Genomic DNA, 27,181 nt, shown 5'->3' on the forward strand with positions numbered 1-27,181 from the left:
TGTGAAATTAGCAGGATTGGCCAATGAAATATTCACACTGTTTAATCGCAGATGCTTAATTGCTGAATTTGTCAGTAGCAAGTCATTATTACAGCTTTTTGGCTAAAAGCAATAACTTGCAAAGCAACAGGCCTGGCTTCAATTTTTTTCTGCATGCAAATAGTGGCATGCACTATTTCCGTTCCTTAACACTTTAAAGCCCGATCTATTGGCTTTAATGTTTTAATGTCAAATACAGTTAAAAAAAAATTCCCATAACAGACAAATGGCAGGAAGAACAAGTTACTTACCTTCGGTAACGATTTATTTGTAAGAAACATTAGTTAGTTATAGATTCCTTAACTTAGAATTACCCCCAGGCGTCAGACTGGATCCGGAAAGTTTTTTCGTCAGCAGTACCTCTGCGCGTCGGAAGGTGGCATTGGTCGGCAAAGCGTCAGTCATTGGCATCGTGGTCGCTGGGATGACATCGCAGCAGCAGCTACTAAGACTCCGCCCTCGCGCGATAATGTCTGTTCTGTACACAACTTTCCGCGCCAGAAACACAGAGCCATGCAAGACACTGACCACTGATGTACAAAACTAGGGCCCTGACAGTATGTTCTTAACCCTAGAAATCAGTTCGCAGAACGGGGAGGATGGGTAGGGTGGTAAGGAATCTATAACTAACTAATGTTTCTTACAGATATATCGTTACCAAAGGTAAGTAACTTTTTCATCTGAAAGAAACACGTTAGTTATAGATTCCTTACCTTAGAATAGATACCCCAGCAATACAAACCCCGGAGGTGGATCTGCAAACCAAGATCACACCAGAAAGTCCAGGAGAACAGAACGGCCAAAGAAGCCATCTCCCGACTGGACTGTCAAGGCAGTAGTGTTTGGTAAAGGTGTGCAGTAAAGCCCACGTAGGTGCCTGACAGGTGTCATGTAGAGGAACTCCTCTTCCCAAGGCAGTAAGTGGCTGCCGTCACCCTAGTGGAATGGGCGCATAGCCCCACTGGAGGTTCCATCATTACCAGAGAATAGCACGCTTTTATACACAAAACGACCCACTGAGAAATGGTTTGTTTGTGTACGGCCAACTTTTCGTGGCACCCACGTGGCCAACAAAGAGTTGGTCATCCACCCGGAACTGTTGTGTGCGCTCCAGATATAACGAACGCGTGCGTTTTGGGTCCAGACAGTGGAACCTCTCTTCCTCTTCTGAAGGATGCGGAGGCGGACAGAAGGTGGGCAAAGTGATAGTCTGCCCGATGTGGAAGGCAGTGATAACCTTGGACAGGAAGGATGGACTAGTTCTAAGGACAACTTTGTCCGGATGTACAGAAGGAAAGAAGGCTTAGAAGAAAGCGCCTAGAGCTCATTCACTCGTCTGGTCGAGGTGATGGCCACCAGGAACACACTTTTGAGAGTCAGGAGTCTTAAAGGACAGTGGTGAAGTGGCTCAAAGGGAGCGCACATTAAATAAGTTAAAACCAGGTTCAAGTTCCACTGCGGCATAAAGAAAGAAATAGGAGGAAAGAGATGAGTAATGCCTTTCAAGAAGCAATTTACAACTGGGGACTTGAAAAGGGACGGCTGATCTGGAAGCCGAAGGAAGGCAAAGATGGCTGAAAGATATCCCTTGATAGTGCCCAGTGCAGAGCCCTGCTGCGCTAGAAAAAGCAGAAACAAGAGAGCCTCAGAAAAGAGATCCACAGCCTTTGCAGAACACCATGCCAAAAAATTGTTCCATCGGCAGGCGTATACGTCTTAATGGAGGGACGCCTGGCTGCCAAGATTACATCACAGACTTCTGGTGGCAGGTCGAAAGATGTCAACTGCCACTGCCCAATCTCCACGTAAGGAGGTGGAGGCTGGACTGGTTGTGTGGAGGACCGTCCCCTGCTGCTGCGACAGAAGATACTCCCAAAGAGGCAGTCTGATCGGAGGATCAATGAACATGTTGAACAGCTCAGGAAACCAGACTCTTCATGCCCAATCCAGAGCCACATGAATTACTTGGGCCCGGTCGCGCCTGATCTTCAGCACTCTGGGCAGAAGTGCTATAGACGGAAAGGCGTACAATAGACCGCAACTCCACTTGAGATGAAAAGCATCACCTAGCGAGTGCCGCCTTGGAAATTCCAAAGCGCTGAATTGCCCATATTGCATGTTCTCTACGGTGGCGAATAGATCTAACCAAGGCTCTCCCCACTGTTGAAAAAGACCTTGCACCACCTCAGAGTGAAGACACCATTCATTATGGATCATGCATCTGCGGGTAAGCTCGTCCGGAAACGGCGTACAGAGACCTTCCAGGTGGTGAACCACCAGAGATATGCCCTGATGTTCCAGCCATGTCCAGAGGTGGAGGGCCTCCTGACATAGGGTCCACGACCCCACCCCGCCCTGTTTGTTGCAGTACCACATAGCGGTGGTGTTGTTCGTGAACACCTGCACTTCTCTTTCCCGGACAGAGTGAAGGAATGCTTTCAGTTCAAGACGAATCGCCCGGAGCTCCAGATGGTGGATGTGGAGCCCGAGCTCCACCGGAGACCAGAGGCCTCTGATCTCTGCCTCTCCCATGTGGCCTCCCCATCCCAGAAGGGATGCGTCCGTCACCACAGTGTGGTCTGGTTGGGGAAGGAAGGGGGATCTACCATTGACCCAATTTAGGATCGTGAGCCACAACTGCAGTTGAAATGCAGTGCCCTCTGAGATCTGTATGCAATCTTACAGATTCCCCTAATGCTGCGCCCACTGGAACTTCTGGTCCCACTGCAGAGCCCGCAAATGCCACATGGCATGATCAACCAGCAGGATGCAATAGCCCATGAGGCCCAGCAGCATCAGAGTCATTCTGTCCAAAACCAGAGATAGAGGCTGAAAGATTGGAATCATAGCCTGAATATCCTGGACTCACTCTTCGGGAGGATAGACCTGACAAACCCGCTGTGTCCAGAACCACTCCGATGAAGAGGAGCTTCTGAGATGGAGTCAGTTGTGACTTCGGCACATTGATGGAGAACCCCAGCAAATGCAGGAGGTCGGCCATAGTCTGGAAGTGGGAGACGACTGCCTCGGACGAGCCCGCCTTCAACAGCCAGTCGTCAAGATAGGGGAAGACTAAAACCCCTGATCTGCGCAGATGATCTGCAACCACCGCCATCCCTTTTGTGAACACCAAAGGGGAGCACAGTAAATTGAAAATGCTTGTGGCCTACCGTGAATCGTAGGTAATGCCGGTGGGCCGGCAGGACAGGGATATGAAAATAAGTGTCCTGCAAGTTCAACGCTACCATCCAGTCTTCCGGGTTGAGGGCAGACAAGACCTGCGCAAGCATCAACATCTTGAACTTCTCCTTCCAGAAGAAGCGGTTGACGTCCCTAAGATGCAAGATAGGATGCAGGCCTTTGTCCTTCCTTCTTGGTGACCAGCAAGTAGTGATAGTAACAACCACAACCTACTTCTGGGACAGGAACGCGCTCGATGGCTCTTTTGGCCAAGAGGACCGTAACTTCCTGCTGGAGAAGGGCCAGATGATCCTGCGACATGCAGTGTTATTTCGGTGGCATGGCTGGAGGGGTAGTCTTGAAGGGGAGGGAGTAGCCCCTTCGGACTATTTGCAAAACCGATTTCTCTGACGTGATGGTGCACCATTGGGGGAGGTGATGGTGAATCCTGTTGCCCACTGGCGTTTGATGGGCCTGAAAGGTCGGAATAGGAGGGTTTGGATGCTGCTTCAGAGGGGGCGTTGGTGGTCTGGCCCGCCCTCTGGCCCCCAGAACCCCGACGGTTGTTCGCGAAGGTTGGGTAACTTGCTGCGGCCTGTGGCTCTGGGTGGGATGTAGAAAGTCAAAGGGGGAATCCCTGGAGTCTACTTGTTCACCTATGCCCTCAGCCCTGTCTTGTCAGGGAAGAAGGACCTTTAGTGCACTGTATGTCAGGTAATATAAAAAGGCTTCCACAAAGAAATAGAATCGTTAACAATCTAATTTTATTAAAAACCAATGTCTAGTCAGTTAAAAAAGAAGGCAAATTCATACAAATCATTACAATGCAGTTTAAAATCCAAGGAATGTACCTTGAAGGGATCATACATAAATAAAAACAATGTTACACAAACACAATAATAAAATGCACAGCTAATAGAGACATATCTAGAACATATTGGCAATTTAAGGACAAAAGACAAAACTACATATCATGACAAAAACCCCTTGTATCCCTGTGGCTCACAGATATCTCTGCCACTAAATTATCCTAGATCCAACGGCCTAAACCACTTAGACTCATGTAAACATTAGTGATAATGTTGGATATCCATCTAAAGTTTACCAGGCCCTGACTGGATTCTTTTTGTCAAAAAAACAGTGCGTCGACGCGTTTCGGTGCAGTACAGTTGATTATGTGGCACCTTCCTCAGGACTTTTCTTGCTGGGGTTTCAAGAAGCGGTTAGTTACACCGTATCCCCAACTAATGTAGGAGACGTTCCAGTATAGGATCAGCTTTGCGTTACGCTTTGATTCTGCAAGCTTTAGTGTGGATATTTCCTCTCTCCTGACCTAGGAGCTCCTTCTCTTGGGGTGTCTTCCTTTTGTATTGTCAAATTATTTCACAGTTTTTTAGATATCTCTAGGTATTTTAAAACGTTCCTTGAACGGGCATAGAATGTCGTCGGTATTCCCAAGAACTGGATATGTTCTGGATTTCACCAGAATCGCGTGTCTGCCTCGTTCCCTCACTCGCTCTCTGGGTGGGATGTAGCAGTGTACCCCTTCTGTAGCCACGAAAAAAGGAGGAAAAAGCAGACTGCGCAGGGCGAGTGGAGATGCCCAAGGCCTTGGCCATAGCCCGTGAGTCCTTCAAATGCTCTAGAGCGTTGTCTGCTTTGTCGCCAAAAAGGCGACGGCCATCAAAGGGCATGTCCATCAAGGTGTTCTGGACATCCCCTGAAACCCAGTCGACCACATCCAGGTGTAGCGACGAAGTACTACCAATGTTGAAATGGTTCTGCCCATAGAATTGCCATTGTCCAGCCCACAATGTATCGCAAACTTTGCTGCATGCCTACTGGTGGCAACAGTCTGGGAGAGCAATGTCTGGGCAGCTGCGCAACCGTATCCCATACCGAGTGTGAATAACGGCCCAAGAGACATGCAGTGTTTATGGACCGCAGTCCTAAGCTGACCAGAAGAGAAAAATTTCTTTCCAAGGTGGTCCAGCATCTTGGATTCCCTTTCCGGTGGAGTGGTTGGGAAGGCGCTTTTGGAAGTGGAGGCTTGAACTACCAAGCTCACCGGGGTAGGTTGCTAGGAAAGGAAAGTGTGGTCGCCCGGAGCCGGACTGTGGCCTTTTCAGGCAATCATACTCTCCATGGGAGCCCCCGTGTTGGGCCTGGACCAAGTGCCCAAAAGGATGTCAGTAAGGGCCTCACTGAACGGAAGCAGAGGCTCGGAAGAGCTCACTGCTGGCTGAAGCACCTCTGTCAGGAGGTTAGTCCTGACTGCTACGGTAGGGAGTTCGAGGTTGAGAGCCTTGGCTGCCCGATGCAACACCACTGCGTACGAAGCTCCCTCCTCCGTAGCCACGGCAGGAGGAGACAACATGCCAAGGGCAGGGGAGGTGTTCAGACCACTGCCATCCCCCAGTTCCTCTCTCAAGTCCTGCTCAGACTCTACCTGATCCTCTGGGTGCCAATCTGGCTGAAACGGGACCCCAGGAGTGAACAGGGGCACAAAAACCCCTCTCGGCACCAAAACCAGCATCGGGCCACGCCAGCCGGAACCGGGTCTACTTCGGGATGGAGACCGGGGTCGACACCGGCCGGGGCCGACTGACATCAGATGCGGTAGTGGTGCTTGAGGAAGCGGCTGATCGGGATCCAGGCCTGGATCCAAGGGGGGCCTGCAGCGCCTGGGCTGGAGAAGGCTTAGGCCCCCAACAGAGTCCATGGGGCCCGAAGGCGCGCCAGTGGGTTTGGGTCACCCAAAGATGGCGTGCATCGCCTCGTAGAACATACGAAGCTGGGAGGGAGTCGCTCTGGGTCCCGTAAAGGGAGGGCAGCGTGGTGTCAACTCTTCAGGCTTCACATGCGGAGCCGCGAAAGAGGCACCAACTGTGTTCCTCGTCGGGTTGGCCAACCAACGAGGAGCAGTCAAAGAACGATGGTGCTTCGTCGACTTCTTCTTATGCTTCGCCTTACCTGACCCAGAGTGCGCAGACTTCAAAGACTTGGAACCCGAATGATGGCTCAGTGACCAGTCCCTCGACCTCCGTTGTGACCGGGACCTCGAACAGCATGGAGCAGACTGACAGTGCTCATGCAGCTTTCGGGAGCGCTCCCGCACCGCCTTTGGCGCCATCGACTAGCAGTCAGAGCACGACTTGGGGTTGTGGTCGCGCTCCAGACAAAAAAAAGACGCATTCAGTGTGGATCCGTCACCGACATCATCCGATGACAGGAACCGCATGGCTTGAAGCCGGGCATCCCTTGTGCACCTTAGGAGTCAAAGTCTCGAAAAAGAAGTCAACAAAATTCGAGAAAAAGTTAGTCAAAAATGGACTGGATGTACCGCTCTTCCCGGATATGCGCTGCTGGTGCGGAAAAAAGAAAGAACTGACGTCAGTGACCGAGGGCAGCGTCTTAGTAGCTGCCGCAATGTCATTCCGGTGACCCAATGCCAACGACGGACGCGGAGCCGACTAACGCCACCTTCTGACGCGCAGAGGTACTGCTGACAAAAAACTTTCCGGATCCAGCCCGATGCCTGAGGGTAATTCGAAGGTAAGGAATCTATAACTAACGTGTTTCTTCCAGATACGGTATTTGAAACTTATTTCAAAATCTTTGATGTGCTTATTGGTGAATTTGTAGCATTGGATGTCAATATTCACAATTATTGAAAAGGCCTTTACGTTTTCAGAATTATATACTGTTGTTATGAACCACTTTAACAGAAACCAGTTAAAAGGTTCATGGTTGCGGCTCGGAGTTAATCACCAAATCAGCTTTTGGCAAATGGCTTACTCCACTGTGTATGTCATACATAAATATAACATTGGGCTAAATTGGATCATAGTGTTTAAGTTGGTACACAAAAAGTTGTAACCAGCACTCCAAAACAACTAGAGGATACTAAAATTACAGGGATCAGATTTAATTGCCATAGGTCGAAGCATGAATTAAGGAAGTAAAGGAGTGCAATAACATGCTTGCATAGCAGACCTGGTAACACTCTGTCTGCATAGCTTATCTAAGAAAAGTGATGAGCTAGAGCATAAGGTTAAGGTGTCCAGTTGTTGAACATCTAACAGAAAGAGGCTTATAAAAGGAGGGAAATTATTGGGCATCTAATAATCGAGATGTCAGCTAGGGGGTATCATACATTCAGATTGCTTTAATATTACATTTAAAAAATCAAGAGAATATATTTTACAGCTCTAGTTACTGTACAATGGTATTGACTACACTGGAACCATAGAAAAGTTATCACACATCGGGATATACCTGAGAAGAGGTGTCAGAAGGCCGAGAGGTTAAAAACAAACATTAAAGAATGGAACCAAGAGTTACTCATGTGGGCTGGTTTAGTTAAATTCTTCTTACACCAAAGAGGTTAGCATCACAAATAGACTTTTAGTTTGAATACATTCTAAGAACTTAGTGCATGAGATTACCATTGTATGGAATATTCAGATTATGTAAAGTGTTCTAAACACAATATAACAAAACATAACAATTCCGTCCCCTAAACCCCAACGCTTTAGATCTTGTCTTAATAATGTGTTTTGTAGGGTGATTCTTGAAAGCTGGGACCATGACTTAAATTTCATACTCGTATTTTTCATGTTCTTGTGATCATACTTTAATTATGTTAAACGAGGTGAAATTAAGTAAGAAGCTGAATTATTATTTTGGGAGGTGGTCACACCACTAACTCAATAAGGTACTACCTTGTTAAGAACAACACAGCTCACTGAGAAAACTCTGTTCAACTGTTTGTAGCAATGGAAAAGTAGCAGTCTCTTCCCTACAGAAATGTAAATTGTAAATGTAATGTAATGTAAATTGATACTTGTATAGCGCACTACTCACCCACAAGGGTCTCAAGGCGCTTGTACGAATACCGCTGTGGAACCCATCCTGGCTTTCCCTGTGAGGCGTCCACTCCTGGGCACCCCCAAGGTGGAGGCCAGGCATCCTAAGCGTTGTGGGGGCCGTTGTGGAGATTAAGCAAGCTATTGCCCAGAGTTGCAGAGTGGGACTCCATGATTGGAATAGGCACCGAGGCGAGAATTATCAGGTCTGTGGAATTTTGAGCCCAAGACCCGCCGAGACGGGGAATTGAACCCTGGTCCCAGGGTAGACCTCTGCATCAGGATCTGCCGCTCTAATGATTGAGCCACACATCAATGTGTGATGGGTTGAACAACAAAGTCAAGAAAAAAACATAATAAAAGTCCTAGACCAATTTAGAAGAAAAAAAACTAATATGCAAAATAAACACAGCAATGCTTACAATAAAACATGGGGAAATTAAAGGCATACACTTTCACTATTTTTAAGTCAGAAAAACGGCCATAGGAATAATAAAGTTATACAATTCAATGTTAGGCTATGTGCCTTACCAAACGAGTCCAACTCAGACCACTCTTGCAGCAAACACAAAAATAAAATAATGTAACGAGCATGCTGTGCTGCATCACAGAAGATGCAAGAGGAGAGTCAATATACACAAATGCTTTCAATCTTCCTGGCACTCTTCGGGGAACTCTAGTGATGGCTCCAAAAGCGAGATAAACTTATCAGTCTGTGCCTGTAGCTGCAGCCAAGAGTCCCAGTTTCTTAAAGACACTGGGAAAGTCCCTCCTGGTCTCCTCCATAGCTTGACCTCCCAGAGAAGGCTCCTGGGGCCCACATTTCTCCCAGCCAGGGGTTCCTCTGGGCCCAGTACAGTTCATTTCCAGCTGGTTCTCCTACATAGGAAGGATCTCATGGCCATCCTTTTGTATCCCTGAGGCAGTGCAAGAGACCAGCTAATTTACACTTGTTCAATCCACAGCTCAACATCTGCATGTATCCCCCATGCCATAGTGCTCACGATTTCCTGTGCTGAATACTACAATTTCTTACTGAGGATGTATCTTAATACAAATAACCAGTTTTAAATCATTAAACTTAACATGTGTGTGATGTGATGCCATTAATGATAAGAACGATAAGAGCTTGCAACAAATGTACCCTGACCGTCCACAGAATTGCTGAAGGAAAGTAAACCATCCTAATATTCAATCAATAGATGCGACTAGAGCCGAACAAAATAGAACTGTAAGGGTACGTTTGAGTCCATAGGTGTGTATTGCACTTGCTATTGCAGTACATCTGTCATTTGTTATATAATCACTCTGAAGGGACCTAATCGTATTTGGCCCTCACAGTGCGACCAGATCATCATTGTGGGTGAGGGTGTTAAGGAGGTGAAGTAAGGCGAAGGCATCTTCCGCAGAAGCATCTATTACCACAGAGTCCATAAAATGTTTTAAAATCTAGGCATTATTACAGATCCTTTTATTGCATTGCGTTTGTTCTACTATTATGGACAAAACACCTTTCGATTAGATGTGTACAGCAGGAAATGGGTGAAGTTGGAGTTTGATCAGCTTCTTGCCACTATGGTGTTGGATGGCTCAAGGCCATGGTTAGGCCATGTTGACTTCTAGGGACCTTGTTTGCCCCAGATAGCCTGAGACAGACACAGATGTATCAATGCTGCTTCAGGAAAATTGTCTGACATTAAGGCAAGCAAATTGCATTTCTGTCATGGCTTTGAGAGGGAGCCAGTTCAGTTGTCTCCGAATAGGTGGAATGTGGACAAACGGTCTAGTGGTAGATACAAGTCATAAATAAAGACTTTAGAAGGAGCGAGACTGCAGAAGTTACAGTACCCATCAAGATAGTGTTCCCATAGTCAATTCTGACTAACACTAAGGCCTTAACAAAATGGTGTCAGTTTGGTGGAGAAATGGTATGAGTCTCTTGAAGGCATAGAGTGGGGCCTGGCTTTGGCTTCTTCACAATAAATCTAAGCAGGAATGGACAGATCAGAGTCAAGCCACGGGTCTCAAAATCTCATTTCCTTGAACAAGGTTTGGGAAATGGAAATGCTGTGAAGCTCTATAAACCAGATTATGTTGATTTTTGTGTGCTCTATCAAGGCTGCTAAAGATTCAATAAAAATGGGTGGCTAGAAGTGGGAAAGATGGCATCCTGATGAGTACCTTTAATGATGTTGTTAACCCTGCTGGTCACTTATTAATAATTAAGGCCCATATTCATCAAAGCAAAAACTAGTCGCAAACGGGCAGATTCTCAGATTCTACCCCTTTGCGACCGGTATTTTTGCATTTGGGATGCATCATCCCAAATGCAAAAATTGCATTTTAAGTAATCTCTAAATTCCGATTACTTAAATTGCCATTGCATTTAAGAAATCGCAAATTGAGATTCCTTAAATGCAATGCATTAAAGTGAAAAAACTTGCGATTTCACTAATAGGGGGAGCAAATTACCATGAAGTTGAACTTCATGGTAATTTGCAAAAACTTTGAAAAATGCACTAACGTGCATGCCCCTAGGGGCATGTGTGTGTGCAAGATGTACTAGTATGCAGATTTCTGGGGTGCAGCAGGGTGTCCTTTTGACACCCTGGCACCCTTGAAATTACATTCTCAATTTGCGATCCTCTAATTATAAATGTAAATGTAGTGTATTTTGTAAAGCGCACAGCTGCCCCAACGGGGCGCCCCGGCGCTGTATAACGCTGTGGAACCCTTCCTGGCTCTCCCTGTGAGATGCCCCTCCTGGGTACCCCCAAGGTGAAGCCAGGCATCCCAGTGTTGTAGGGGCCGTTGTGGAGATTAAGCAAGCTATTGCCCAGAGTTGCAGCGTGGGACCCATGATTAGAGTAGGCGCCAAGGCGAGAATTATCGAGTCCGCGGACATTGAGCCCAAGACCCTGCCGCGTCGGGACTTGAACCCTGCTCCCAGGCCTGATCTCTGCTTCAGAGTCTGCCGCTCTAACCAGTGAGCCACACTTCTCCACATTGAGAATATCTTCCCATTCATTCCGATGGGTCTCTAGGCCCATAGGAATGAATGCAGAGGTATTCCTTAATTGTGAGTCGCAATTTGCGAGTCGCAATTAAGGAATGTTTAGAAATCGTTTTTTTTTTTTGCGATTTCTACATGCGTAGCCTTTTGCTATTCCTTATTAGCGAATCCTTATTTTTCGCAAATAAGTTTTCTCAAATGGCATTGTTGATGCATGTGCCAGTATATGTGCTATTGTGCCAAAGTAAAGATCATTCAGCAACCTGCTAGGAAACCCCACTTGAGCTAAAACAAGTCAGTCAAATTTCGATTTCACCAGATTGAAAGCTTTTTCCCTGCCCAGCAATGATATTGCTAGGGACACAGTAAATGTAACCATCAGGTCAATTGCTGCTGCCAAATAGTGAGTATAAGAGACCTGTAATGTGCCCAAAATAAAATAAAGCTCGTCTGTTTCTTTCCAACCCAACCATTAATTACAAACGCCAGTTGATTAGCTACTGTTTTCATTAGCAGTTTGTAATCCGTATTTAAAATTGTAATAGGAAGATAAGAGCCACAAATTAAGGCGTCTGGTTCAGGGTATAAAACCATAGTAGCCGTTTCGAAAAAGTTTGGAATAATTCTCCATTTAAGGAAAGAATTACAGTTCGCTTCACAGAGATTCTGCTAAAATATTTTAAAGAACACCTCTATATTTTAATAATCTCTTAGCACGTGTTTATATCTTGGTTCAGTTTGCTAAGGCCTGCTTGCAGCTCTCCCCAGCCAATCATATTCCAATTGTATTTTCCTCTTAAAATCGATTTTCTCTTTTACGTCCTGCAACCTCCCTGAGAAACCTCCTAAGGCTGTTTGTAAAATAAAATGTGTTAAATTGTATTAGGGCTCTTTGTCCTCAATATACTTTATAAGTAATTCCTCCAGCGAGACTGGAGGAAGTCAACTTACTGTTCTGGCGTCCTCTCACAAGCTGTGGGTAAATTGCAAGAATGCGTGATAGGTCCTTGCAGGTTCCCCAGAAAGCAGAGTCGCAATTCATCTTGGCCCTACCCATAACCTATTAATTAGTTCGATTAATTAACCCGAAGATTCCCCGTTTCTGTATTGTTTTGGCTGTTTGCGCAACCAAGATATATACAAAGAGGCGCATTTAGTAATTAAGGGCCAGATGTATCAAGAATCCGTTTTGTGAATCCTAAATAGCTATTTTTTGCGAATCGCTATTTAGAATTCGCAAAACTGTATGTATGTACAAAATCGCTATTTTTTAGCGATTCCTTATTATTCTTTGTTTGCGAATTCGCAATATGCGAATTTGCAATTAAAGAATAATTTCCAATGCATTCCTATGGGTCAGGAGGCCCATAGGAATGATAGTGCAATAATTCTCAAATTGCGAATTCGAAATTTGCTAATCGCAATTTGAGAATTATTTCAAGGGTGCAGGGGTGTCTCTAAGACACCCTGCTGCACCCCTGAAATCTACATGTGTGTGCATGTGGCACACATACATGCCCTACGGGCATGTATGTGTGTCACATGCCACCCTCACAAATGCCAAATAGGGCATTTTTAAAAGAAATCGCAAATTACCACCAACTACAAGTTGGTGGTAATTTGTGATTTCTAAACACAAAATCGCAATTTCAAAATGTTTCTTACATATCATTTAGGGAATCGCAAAATTTGCGATTCCTTAAATGCTATGTCAAAATAAGGAATCGCAAATTATTGCGATTCCTTAAATTGCGATTTTTTCATACATACTCGAAAATGCAAAAAGGCCGTTTGCGAGTCGCAAAAGCCTTGATACATCTGGCCCTAAATTACAGGAACATAAGGTATCAGCCATTCTTAAGTAAACATATGAAAGCCTAAAAAGAATCAAGAACTTGCTGCAGAGTGCAAACAGAAACACAATGTCTTTGATGAGCCGTCTGGACCACAAAGGAGTGTACTGTATGTTACAAGCCTTGGTAATGGCATCATGTCCTAGCGTCTGTATCCGGGTCTATTTATGAAACCAGACTAGGTAATCTCATTTACCAACAATAAAACAATCCCTGGAACAAATGTATATTTTAAGTGGATGTAAATAGCATTGCGAATCCTCTGATAAAAGTGCACCTTTAAAGAAAAACATTATTGTACGATTACTTTACGAACCATGTTTGCTTTAAAATACATCATTTTAAAATGAGCAGCATCTAAAATTCTACCCGAGAATGCACCTAGAATCTAGCCATATACTGGCGTCAGAGTGACTCATAGAATTATGCATCCGTGACTTCTATGTTTCGTAAGAACAGCGTTAAAACGTTCATCCAATCAACACAAGAGATTTCAGGGAAAGTCTAAAACAGTCCAACAATTTCTTATGAATGTTTTAGTATTCAAGGTTAAAAAGGCGAAAGGTCCCTCTAACGCGATGTCGCTGGCTAATGCAAGCATTGGTTAGTGGGCCAATTTCGGGCTTGATAATCCAGCTAATTTTCTATTAACCCCACGTGGACATTTAAATAGCCTCTGCTTCGGGCTTGGTCGGCAAGAGCGGTGTGCCACACTATGTATTTCATCTAATATGCAAAATCCGCCATGTGCCAGTGCAAGCACGCCATGCTTGTATGCTTGGCCATCAAAGTGCAGAGTGCAATATTATGAGAGGCCAAACTAGACAACAGTAATGTGGTGCTCTGGATTACCGCGTGCTGGTGCTATAGCCATCTGTGCGCTCGGTTTAAGTGATTGGCCAAATTGTGGGGCCTATCCCCACAATGTTGAGGGTGGCTCTAAAGTGCCACAGTCTAATGCAACAGTCAATAGTGAAATAACAGTGTCGCGATGCAAAGTGTCATAATATATGGGCCTTGGCTAACAACCTGAAGCAATATTCTAAGAAGTCGCCTGCTTCTTATGACACTTGGCCTTCAAGGTGTAAAGTGCGATAGTGTATAGGCCTAAACAAACCACACTAATCTATTATTTTAGGAGCGCCGCATGCTGATGTCTCCACACAAATGTACGTGTACTCAGACAGCATGGGAGAATACCATGTTGACCAGACATAACCACTAAGTACTAGACCCTTATAATTTTTTAAGCTTTGCAGATTCAGAATGATATTGACACAGCCTACATTGCCCATTTCCTTGTGCCAAGTTCTTCCAATGGGCCCTGTATTCCTATATAGGTGTTGTTAAAAGCCGGATTGCTGATATATTCTTTAAGGCTTGTTTTCCAATGGCTACTTTAGATAGGATTGGAAAAGGATAGGTTTGTTTGATGCCGCAAGCAGCACCCCCGCTCCTCTAATATTTCTGGCTACTATTATATCAAGTTCTCCTGAGGCCTTCCTGCCATGTTCCTTTACTGTTTACTTTAGTCGGACTGTAGTTATTGGTGGATCTGTCAAATATGCATAATCCAGATTTTTTTTATTCTGGCAAAACCAAGGAACTTTGCCCAATTACTTCTTTTGTCCACAAAGATTGTGATTAGTGCAACTCACAAGGACTCTGGATTTGCCCCGGTCACAAGGTTCAAGTTCAAGTTTAAAATTTGTATAGTGCAACTCACAAGGACTCTGGATTTGCCCCGGTCACAAGGTTCAAGTTCAAGTGGGTGGAATTTGATTACATCTTTTTTGCACTCGATGTCTATGTTCACCAGATAAACTCAAGATGAATCAATGTGCGCAAGGCATCTTTTCAGATGCTGAATATTTCCCTGTATGAAGCTATGTGGCTGCGCTCTAGTGTCTCATTAAGCCTTCCAGGGACTTGATGGGTGGGTGGCCGCTCATTTAGTGTTGCAGCGGCCAAACTCTGGAACTCCCTGCCACTCGCCTTGAGAAGCCATAGGGACTACTTTCCGTTCAGGAAAGCGTTAAAAACGCATCTCTTTCCTAGAAATGTCTGAGCTGTGAAAAGTGTGATCGCCCGAAGTTCAAGCGCCAGGATGCCCTTTGGGTGACAGGACCGCGCTTTATAAGTACACCTACATTACATTACATTGATTAAAGTGGTAGGGATACCTTGTTTGTTTTTCGATGGTTTTTAGTAGATGTACTGCTAGTGCCTTTGGGCACCAATGCAATTGGCCTGTAAAGTAAACATTAAAATAAATACATGGATATACCCAACCACCCGGAGCAAGAGGAAAGTATTGTTTGCTCCACTTTACTATCCCCTACAATCGTGGCAGTATACAATAGTGCTTTCACTAGGCAGAATGGTGACTTATGTAACATATCAGTTTGCATCATTTTTTCAGTGGTGAAATGATTTTACTCTATGCCAGATGTTTTCTTTCCAATTCTTGCCTGCCATCCACATTACAGTATAACAGAGTACTGCTAAGAGAGGAAGACACACAGTCCTCATAAATTCAAACTGTCATATAGTAATTCACATAAAATCCAATATGTAGCATCTATTCAATTCCGAAATGATGGAATCAGAGTGTAAAATTGTAATCTCACAGAGGAAGGGGCAAAAACAATTAATAATCACCTCAATGTTGTAGACTTATTGCCCTTACGTTTGAAGACCCCTCCATAATGAAGATGCTCTCCCCAACCAGTTGTCTGTCTGTCCTTCATTTGTTTAGTGGTCATCAGAGGTCCACAGAACATAGGTTGGTAACGGAATTGCATTGTTTTAACTTAACGTAAGTATTACATCATACAAAATACCGAACCCTGAGCCAAACGTGTTCCCGTGAGAAATAAAAAGATGTACAGAGGTTCAGAAAAGAATGGTTTACTTTACAGGGCACCTCTCACATGACAGAAAAATACAAGAACATATCCTTCGGCGTCAATTGGTATTGACATGCTTTATTACTTTTTGATGTTATCATGCATTCATCAGGCCTTACTATTTGGAATCTTTTTAGTTAAATACATTTAACTGCACACCAGTACAAACCTTAGTGATGGTCTAACAACAAGCAAAATATTGCTTGGGGGGTACATTAATATGAATGAGGGCTCTTTCCAAAATCTACAATGTTGTAAGGTGAGGAACAGTCTTTGAGGTGGATAGACGCTTGCATTTCCAAATCCTATGATATCTGAGGCGTATGAGATCCTCATTCAACTAGAGAAAAAGCAATATCAGGCCTCAACCAATCATAAGTCTCTATTGCAGACGGTTTCATGCATGAGGGGGACACTCTCAGATGGATGGCTCTCATATTTTTTAAAGTGACAGTGCACTTTTATAAGCAGCTTTGTCTGGTGCTGCAGCTGGTTGTCCCGCCTCCTGAAGGCTGAAGCGGATAATAAAAGTCTCACCTGATGAACTGATGAATGGGACACAGTACTCTCTCTCGTGATCTATAGTGATCATTTCAGTGATCTTCATTTTAATCAACTGACACAACTTGGATCCCAATGATCTAAGCAAGTCCTACATACTCACACCTATTTTTGGGGTATTATCTTAATTTCTCAACAATGAAGACTTAGTACGGATGCAATTGTCTTCAGCCCAGAGGAAGCGGGAGACTGTTCCTGTGAAACCCGTGTTGGCCGGCTGCAATTCACTATATTGTAACGTAGAGGATTGAGCATTATGGTATGAAAAAATTCAAAAGAATTTCTTAGATACAGGGTAATATATGTTTTGATCTAGTTGATTGGAACCAATTTGGAAAGGAATGCAACAAAATATACTGGGAAGAACTGTTATTTCGCGAGGAGAAAGATACATTTGAGGACCATCCTTTCTTCTTAAATCTAAACTGTTTTTAATGTGAGATCAATGTTTTGTATTGACTTTTTATGTATGAAAAATAATGTCTACAATTTGAATGCAAGTATGGGTTGAAAATTCTCTCCCCCCCACACCCTATACTTTGCTGTATATTATACTAGCTTACCCGTCGCGCGTTGCTGCGATCTTAGAAGAAAGGAAATTCAAGGAAACTCGTTATGATAACATTGAATTTACATTGTGTCATTTTTATTGAAACTTATTCATTTTAATATGGAAAACATTTGAAAGTGTGGCTTGAGCAGTGCGTACTCGATCGACTTCCAATCTTGATTCTCGTTGCTCTCCTGTTTCATTCGAGCGGGCTTGAGCAGTGAGTAATTGATCGGTTTCCAATCTTGATTCTCGTTGCTCGTTCATTTGAGAAGAACAGGCTTGAGCAGTGCGTACTCGATCGGCTTCCAATCTTGATTGTCGTTGCTCGTTCGTTTGAGAAGAACGCGCTTGAGCAGTTTGTGTTCGAACAGCTTCTAATCTTGCTTCCCGTTGCTCGTCTGTTTCTGAAGCTTGGAATGCCTTTTTCTTTCGTGCTTCAGATGTAGATCGACCAATCGATTTCCATTTGTGGGGCATTACTGTCGACGATGCTCGCAAATTCGCTGACAATTTCAGTATTCAAAAGATTATGAGGGCCCTGGGGGACCGATATTTTTAAAAATGTTATGCCAGAAACCTTTGCGGGAGTGTACTCAACAACTTCCCAAAGTTTCATGGCGATCGGATGAATGGTGTAGTAATGCATAAAGAACAGACAGACAGACAAGCATTCGTTTTTATATCTATAGATTATTGTATTGGGTTAAGATATCAAAAGCAAGTTTAATTTTGGAAGTTTTGTGCTTGTATCTCTATTTACTAAAATCGCAAAGACTGATAAAGGCTTATACAAGTGCTGAATCAGATTAACATTAACAGATAGGCCATTTGTGTTAACGTCGGTGGCAGGTTCAGCACAAAAGGCAGGTTTTGGCTAATAAAAAGAGATGTTTTCATTTGTCACCTGGTCTACATTACATGCTGCACAGTGAGTTGCAGAAGGTTGACTCGTATGCACAATTCTGCACTTGTAGCAATGGATTTTTCAAAAATATATATTCTCAGCATCAAGCGGGACACGTGCAAGGCTACATTCATTTCACAAGTGTAACTGATATGAATGTGGGTGTAATAGAATGCAAGCACACGTGAACCGAGGTAAAATACAGGCTCCAGGTGAGGTCCAAAAGCGAGGGTAAAGTGGGGTTAACACTGTGCAGACGAGCTCTTTCACGCCGAACATCCAAGCGTCAGTGCAGACAGTAAAGAATGATACGCAAAAGTATGGATGTAAAACATTTGGGTGTAAGTAAATACATACAAGGCACACAAGCAGAGTAGAGGCACTGAAGTTTAAAGTGCCATGACGTGTTGAAGTTGACAAAGTAGTGCATAGGATCCATAATGTCATCATGGTACTGTATATATTTCATAAACAACGCATAGTGTGAGGTTGTGTAAAAGATGCCCAGTTGCACATATCAGTAGCAGACATAGAGTGTTAAGAAAGTATCACCTTGAACGACAACTACTTTAATAAAAACATTTGACCAGCATTATCTTCCTAATATTTCAAAGTGCTGTATGGCCTCTGGGTATTTTGGATAGTTCTTACACGAATTGCAACACTGGAGCATCTTTTGCCACACTGGGCTCTCTGGGTTTAAGTTTGCCATCAGAAGCCTTAATGCATCGTTTATTGCTAGACAACCCATTTGGCAACCCAGCAGACTCAGGAACTGAAATGGTAGCCAGTGAGCGACATCAGGAGACTATGGAAATCATAGTTGACTCTTGTTATTCTTTAATTAGAAACAGAACAGGTCTCCAATTATAGACCAGTTATCTCTTCATAAATAAATACATATTGCTGTGACATGCTATGAGGAAACCGTGAGCAATCAGGTGTGGTTATTACCTCTGGCAACTGTGGTAAAAATCTCACTGTTGATTTTGGCAACTTTCCTTTGGAACGTTTTTTAGGCTGCAAGGAAGAAAGAAAACTGTTAGCATCTTTCAAACATATAAAAACACCACAGATCGCACAACACATTAATAGCTTTCACAATTATTATTATTTTTTTTAATTATTGAGAACAGCTGTCATCTTGAGCTCTCCTGGTACGGACACAAAGCAATTACGATTTTTATCGGCAGTGAGAATAAACAGATATTGAGTTTGCAGCGAAAATTCCCTAGAAGTCCCATCTTAAACACTAAGGCCCTGTGTGCTTCTACTGTTGCAGTGGTTAAATGACCATTTACAAATGGTGCACTGCTTACCCCCATAAAGGTGTTATAAAGAATGATATAATGATCACTCTCAATACTGAAAAATAACCTCACTGGTGTTGTGTATATATTACCCAACCCCTCCCCCCGCCTCCCACCGAAAGGGCCTCATAAAGAATTACTGAATTAGCAAGGTAATTTGACTAATTACATATTAATACCCCTTAACACGGATGATGCATCTCATTGCTGCAGTGCATAAATCACGAACTGTAGGTTTTACCCTGCCATGTGAGAATAGCTTGAGAATTACTGAAAGATGTCCAGCATATAGGCTACCACCTTTACAACATATTTGGCAATGTCAGACAGGGCACCGAAAAAATGTGAAAATGCTGGTGTTATGCACGTTCCTCCCCAATCCATTTCCTCCACAGCATGTGACTTCCCCATCTCCTAAGTTTAAAGGTAGACATTTGTAAGATCTGCAGTACCATACAATCTCATACAAATGGGAAAGGAATATAAGCCATTCTTCAAAATAGTTTCCAATAGTGAACTGACCTATGAAATGCTAAGACAATGCGCCCCGTGGGATGGGCAGGCAGGATATACTTCCATGTGAAGATATTCTTTTAAGAACGCTCTACCCAACCAGACATCATTACCACTATAAGACCACACACATCAATGCTCGTGAAGGTGTGAACAGAAGCCTATGTTGCAGCCTTGCACATCTCCAGCCTGGCAAGAGGAACAGAGGCCTTGACGTTGGGGAAAAGAACCATTCCAGAATTTCATGAACTGGATAAAATCTCCTCATATCTCGTCAGGTACTAAGGCAAACAATCAACTCAACTAGTACAAAGCAGGTCACGTGCTCCCTTTCTCGGGTCACTTCCCCGTGGAGCGCTCTCCTTCCTTTTCCGCTGCCCTCCTTGACCCAAACTTTGGACACCTCCCACTGCCTCAGTCTTGGCCGCCTGTTCCTCCTTCCAGCCACCTTCCTGCCCCTCGGTTTTCAGGTTCCTTTCTTCTGTCTGCCCTCCACATCCCTTCTACTACCTATCATTTGGCTGTTTCCTCATGCTTTTCTTATGCATCGGCGCTGTGCATTTTTCATGAGGGAAGACTGTTGTAATCACAAATGGCAGAGACTCGACCGTGAAGCGAGAACAATGAAGATAAGAAAAACCCCTGTCCTTTCGATGCAATAGGAGGTAGTTTTGTTTTGCCCTAACATTTTCACTTATTGTGTTTAGCTGTTCTAGGCCTACCCTGCAGGGGGATTTCGCATTTTTTCCCAAGGGTGTTGTTGCAGTGCTTAGATCCATCTTTTGCTTGTCTACTTGCACAGGAGTTCTCTCTGAACGTCCTTTCCTTGTCGGTTTTGTACCATTTCTCCTCCATACACGTTTGCTTGCACCTCTCGTCCTCGAGGTCTTTGCATATTGCTGCCTACTCGGTATAACTTGTGTTTGGTTTCTGGGTCTCAGATTTCCACGTTGCCTCATATCTGGATTCAGAATACAAGCGAGTCCATTCGTAGGGCTGCCTTAGGGCTCCCTTTTCTGTTTGTAATTCTATGTTTGATAGAAGAGTTTGTAATGAAGAGAAGCTTTCTCGGTCTTGTTACCATCCATCCCGAAGAGGACCCCCACACCTCCCTTAACTCCTGCCCTTACGTCACTAAACCCATTACACCCTCAAATCTTATAGGTCCAATGACTCAGACCATCCCATTCTTTTGGAGTTCAAAATCCATTTTTTATCTATATTCATTACATAAGACCTGGGCAGGCAGGCAATGCAATATTAGATTACAAGTCATCAACCGATCAGTTATATGTGCTGTATCCTGTATGGCATACGTCTTTCTCCTCCAATGAAAGCCTCAGACCTTCGGGCCTAGCTCACTAACCAAGTGTCAACATTGGCAGGCTAACATGTGTTGATCTGCCATCATAGGCGGTAACTCTTGGGTCTGACCAAAGGGACCCCTTTACATCCTTGACCTGCTAACGCTGCCCTTTGGCATCCCAAGACCCACTAGGTTGAAGGCCTCCCCTTCTTGTAAACATTACAACCTGGCTAACAGTACGATGACCATAATGATTTGTTGAACGCCTAACTGTGACTTCAGTTGTACCTGGAACTCGTTGCTACTCAACCTCTAACTGGTAATGCTGAGAAGTGGGTGAGGGTCACAATTCTTCACTGCAGCAGTGAGGGTGAAAAGGCCTCCTTTGAATTGTACCTTGTCGGCCCCTGAGTGCACCCTGGCTGGCCCTTTTAAATGCTTTGTCACTTTGCCACTGGATTCAAGCTAGCCTGGCTGAAGAGCTAAAGAATGATGATGGATTAAACCCAGATCAGTTGACTGGGGGTGAGTGCTTGCAATTTTCAACCCTCCGTCCATCATCCCCTTTGGTTTTGATTTGTTCGCCCTAAGTTGGCAGGGTAGGCCCAGACGTGGGTCCCTTGTCCATCATCCCCTTTGGTTTTGCTTTGTTTGCCCTACGTTGGCAGGGTATGCCCAGACGTGGGTCCCTTGCTCACTTTGCCACTGGATTCAAGCTAGCCTAGCTGATGGTGGCTGATTAGCCAGCAACCGGTCCCAGGATGCTTGTTTCTGTCCAGAGAAGACATGGCTTGGCAGTTCGGGTTGGACTGTTCCCATGAGGCACAGGGTCAGACTGATTTGCATATGGCCATGTCTGAACTGGGGTGGCGGAGTGAGCTAAAGAATGATGACGGATTAAACCCAGATCAGTTGACTGGGGGTGAGTGCTTGCAATTTTCAACACTCCGTCCATCATCCCCTTTAGTTTTTCTTTTAAAAGTGGCAGCCCAATTTCACAACCTCTTGCATGTGCCTTCTATTCTTCGTAGGCCTTCGCCATCTGTTTGTCTTAGATTTGTGCTTGACCCCTTTAAGTAGGACTGCTGCACTTTCCTTGGCACTGAAGTGCACCATTGCAGGTACCTCGAGACAAAGCTGGTTGACCTCTCCAGCACTCAAAGCTTCCTGCACGGGCTGGTTCTGCACCACTTCCATTGATTCGAAAAAAATGAGTCATTTAAAGGTTATCTTCTGCAGAGCTACACAGTCCCTTTACTGTTTAAAAATGCTTTTAAAATTATCAACATTCTTCTCAGTGTGGCCCTTTATCCCAGTTCTTTTCTTCTGCAACCTTTTCACACTATCATATTTAGTCCATCTTCCTCTCATTCCATGTTGGCCAACTAGGTCTCCTTAATGATTACTACACGGAATCTTGTTGTTAGTTACACAATTATTTCCTTTTAAATGTACACATTTTTTGGTTTGCTGCGATTTTAATTTCTAATTGCACTCTATTATACATACTACCTTTCTTCTTGTTTTTGCACTAATAAATAAGCCAGGCACTTGGCAGAGGAGAGAGAAAATTAACAAGCTGCACTCACTTATTTTGGAGTTGAGCTCTGTTCAAAAGTGGTTTATCTGGGTTTCTGTAATATTTAAAGGATACTAAAAAATATTCTGCTAGTTTTGAGATCTTATATTTAATTTGTTCACGTGGCCTCTTAAACTAGGCTATGCTATGCTTTGTTATTACCGAATCGGTAATAAGTACCGAATCGGTAATAATTACCGAATCGGTAATATTTACCGATTCGGTAATATTTACAGATTCAGTAAAATTACCGAAAATGCTATGTGGGTAGCCAATTTTCCATTGGCACATGGCTTACAGAATCGGTATTTTACCATGGAATACAAATCCTTGGTAAAATACCGATTCCTGTGTACATGCACATCTGTGCATGTACACATGTGCCATGTGAAAGACAGACGTGCTCTTAGGGCATGTCTGTGTGCCACATTGCACACATGCCCGTTTTGGGGGTGCTAGAGGGTGTCAAAGTGACACCCCCTGCACCCGTGTGAATTCATTAATCACCGATTCGGTAAATACCGAATCGGTAACGCCTAATCATTCCTATGGGCTTCAAAGCCCATAGGAATGAATGGGCATTACTGATTCGGTATTTACCGAATCGGTAATTGATGAATTGTTAAGGATTCGGTAACGAATCCAGATGTTGGGACCTACATCCCATTTACCGATTTTGAAATACCGAATCGGTAAAATTCGGTATTTCAAAATCGGTAAATGGGATTTACCTACATCGGGCCCTTACAATCTTATTCCTCAACATTAAAGACAAAATGCAGCAAGAAGATTTCTTGAACTGAATAGAGCCACCACTAGCAAGATCACTTTATTTAAAATGTAAGTATAGTATCCTTCCAGTTAACAGTTTTGTTAGTAGCTGGAAAGGTGTCGACATCCCACCCAGTTGTCTAGGGTGTAAAGGTGTTCTTGAATCAGAAGTCCATTTCTGATTGTTTTGTCCCATGTACAAACAAACAAGAAGGACCTGGTGAATCCCAATCTCGCAGCTAATCGCTTAATAGAGATTGTCAGAATCTTGAAAAGCAATAGTACAGAATATCTATCTAGTCTTTGGCCTGTCCAGATACTTGCTCCATGCTTGGATGACACGTTGCAGTGCATTAAAGAACCTCAAACAAGCACGGATCGGGTAGTGAGTATGCTAACTGCAGGGAAGACTAATCCTGTGCATGGACAAGTAACATTCAAGGGATTGTAACGGAAAGGAACTGTGAAATACAGTAGTTTCCCACTATCCCGTTTAAAACATGCCAGATATGTTTCTTATTCTTTTTTTAATACATCCACGCACAAATGCTCATCATATGATTTTAGCACGTGATGGCTCAACTAATTATGCTGCTATTTTTATGGCTAACTTGATATTTTTATGTACTCGTGACGGTAAGATTAATTGCGATTTTATAGTTTATATTCTAATTTTAATATGACTTGTTCATAGATATTGTAAATGTCTGCCCGCACTCTACGGAAGGAGTGACCTGGGAGAAGAGGAGTCTTCGCTATCTGGGAACTTCGATCTACCATAATAGAGTAGACATTCTAGAGGGCAATATCGGGTCGGCGATCAGACTTACTAAAACGAATTTCGACCTCTGGAGTACGCTTCCATTGTCACTGGCGGGGAGGGTGGCGCTCCTTAAGATGGTGACCATGCCGAGATTGCTCTATTTTTTCCAAACTCTCCCGGTCTGGATCCCGGCGAGTTACTTCCGGCGGCTACGGTCCATGGTGACTGGTTTTCGGTAGGCGCAGAGTGGCACACAACACGCTTCTACGGCCTCGGGCGGAGGGGGGTCTTGCGGTGCCGGATTACGAGCTGTACTACCTGGCAGCCCAGTTACAGTGGTTGACACAGTGGGTAGCGAGAGCCACGAGAGAGGAGGACGGGTCCGGCGAGCTGGCAGGGCCGGTTCGGGTGTTATCCTGGATCAGTCTGGGCCTCCCGATGGGGGACCTCCATCTCTCCCAAGAATTCTCGACGGTCCGGAAGTGTTGGAATAGGTATCTGCGGAGGGGACATATTGAGGTTCCATACACACCTGAGATCCCGCTCAAATTATGCAGGGCGCTCCCGCATGGAAAACTGGGAGCTTCAGGGTCTAGCGACTGTTGGGGATCTGTATGATGACGGAGTGCTACTGCCTTTCGATCTCTTGAGAGATCGCTTTGATCTTCCGGGGGCAGACTTCCTCCTTCATGCGGCGCTGACAGCGGCGATCCGTAAACATTGGGGGACGGGTATGACGGAACCGCCACTATCCATGGGCTGTCAATACGTGGTAATGGCCGTGGGGACGGTTAAGGCTATTACGTGCCTCTATAAGCGCATGACTATGGAAGCTTTGACCCCACTGCTAGCTCTGAAGGTGAAATGGGAGGCGGATTTAGCGACAGAGATCCCTGAGGCGGGTGGTCTGGTATAGTAGAACGGGCCTGGAAAGGGACGCGCAACGCGAGGAACTCACACTTCCGCACTCTGACAGGGAAGACTCCCCTGCACTCAGCCCTGCTCTTTAGGCACCTTGGCCTAGGTTTATGATTGTCCAGGATCTTTCCCTTGGATTGCTCCACATCCCACGTGATGACTGCAGTCTCCTTTTGGTTACTCCTGATAGTCATGTCTCGGACCTCCACTACCCGCGATGGATTCTAGCTTTCTCTTGTAGAAATCTGACACGCCTGGGGGGGGAGGGGGGAGGAGTAGGGGGGTAAGGGATATAGGGGCTTGGGTTGGGGAGTTGGGGGGGGGGGTGTTTGATTTTCTTAGGGGCTTATAGGCTGGGGTGGGGGGACCGGGGGAAAAGAAAAGCATGCCTGAGAACTACCTGAGGAACGGTTGTATTTGAGCTTTACTGCACTTTTCAGTGCTCTCCTGTCTAATGCCGCTCGACCTCTGGGGTGTGGGCTAAATGGCCGTGTAAGGCTTACTTGGGGGACCTGTGTTATGCAAAGGAGAGCAGCTGGATTGATCTACGAACTGGTTGTACAAAATATAGCTCTGCAATAAAAATATATTTAAAAAAAAAATAGATGTTGTAAATGTATAAGCACTAGGCACTTTATCGAATAATAGCGTATGCACGATAGCAAATAGAATGCTATTTATAAAGCCTACAGTTATTACAAAAATGAACAGCCAGCGGGGATTGTTATTATGACTGACAGACAAGTAAAAGGTGTCAGACATAGCATATTTTCCTAGGAGCACCCGACGTGGAACTCGCTTCTCTTCTTTACCCTCTTCTTTACCCTCCCTACCTGTTTGGAAATGTATCTACTAAATGTACTGCAAATCGATGAGCTTTTATGGTTTTTGCAATGAAATCGAATAAAGATATCTATCTATAAAGAAGTATTAGCTTTCTATGCAGAACATTTCACGGAAAAGAACTGTATTCCTTTAAGACACAAAAATAACATCACATCAAACAGATACATCCGTGCTCATTTGGTATTTAAAAAGGAATTCAGTATTTCTAGGAACAGCTGTATGGAAGATTATATCAGTTTTTAGCTGCTAACATAAAGGAGTTTGGTGAAGGCATATTACACTGTATGCTCCTGCAAGATATCATCCAGTCACCAACTTTTCACTAATGAGATGAATATATTAATGCTCCTTCTGCATAAATCTCGTTGGCACCACCTGTTCATCTGCTCAAACAGCAGGGATGTTTAGGTAAATGTCAAAGGGAAAATATTTGCTTATGCTACATTATAGAAACATCTATTATTTTTCTTTAAAAAAAACACTGGAATAGGTAAAAAGCCTGGGCTGCAAAAACATATCTACTAAAATAAAAAATAGAAGCATAACGCCATCTTCTGCTGAAAATTGTTACATGCACAAAATTTCTTCTGTAGTAGTCAGATTTCCATGAATAGTAAGCAGTGCTTAAATTCTGTTTTCTAAACTCACTCACTGTAGGATAACCGTTAATTCTTGTCTGAGCGCCAAGATACCCGTAGGGTGATAGCAGCGCTATATAAGAACACAATACAATACATACATACAATACTACTTGTATTACTAATAAAATAAGTAGTAACCAAGTAGCATTTATGTTGTTCACGGATCAAATGTTAAACTTAGTGACCATTTAAACTTGGCGAATACAATGGAGAGTGTTAGTGGGGTACGAGGATATTTGATTGGTTTCAGGCATAATGGAGGAGGAAAAAAGCTGGATCTGATGAAATCTCATTTGGGGCCTCATCTACAGAATGGACAACTATCCTTGTTTTCTCCAAAGAACAAGTAAAGTTCATGAGATCCAACTAGCAAAGCTCCATTAGCGGAGAGAGAGGTTTAAATTAACATCTTTTCAACAAAATGTGAAGGCGAAAGGAGGGCAGAGCGAAACAAGGCACATCATTATCTACCATTAATATCTTGGTTAGGCCTTCAAAGAGCCTTTAGTGGGTGGAAGTTCTGTGGCTCCTATGTGTAAACTAAAGATTATCTATTGAATTGGTAATCTTGGATGCACCAGATAGAGCACTTCAGTGGGTTCCCTTCTTTCAAATCTGTATGGATCCACAAAGCATCCCTGGATTTGGAGTTTA

At 44.0% G+C, this 27,181-nt stretch overlaps 1 protein-coding gene across 1 annotated transcript in view; it reads right to left on the minus strand.

The window, feature by feature from the left end:
• DNAH7 (dynein axonemal heavy chain 7) overlaps positions 1 to 27,181 on the minus strand; it is a 1,812,153-nt gene that overhangs the window by 1,715,553 nt on the left and 69,419 nt on the right. Inside the window, exon 2 of the mRNA XM_086955398.1 lies at positions 18,835 to 18,900. Within this exon, the coding sequence (XP_086811524.1) occupies positions 18,835 to 18,900 (66 nt within the window). The remainder of the gene's footprint in view (positions 1 to 18,834; positions 18,901 to 27,181) is intronic.

Source organism: Lissotriton vulgaris, chromosome 2_1 (assembly GCF_964263255.1).
Source record: "Lissotriton vulgaris chromosome 2_1, aLisVul1.2, whole genome shotgun sequence".
Taxonomy (NCBI): domain Eukaryota; kingdom Metazoa; phylum Chordata; class Amphibia; order Caudata; family Salamandridae; genus Lissotriton; species Lissotriton vulgaris.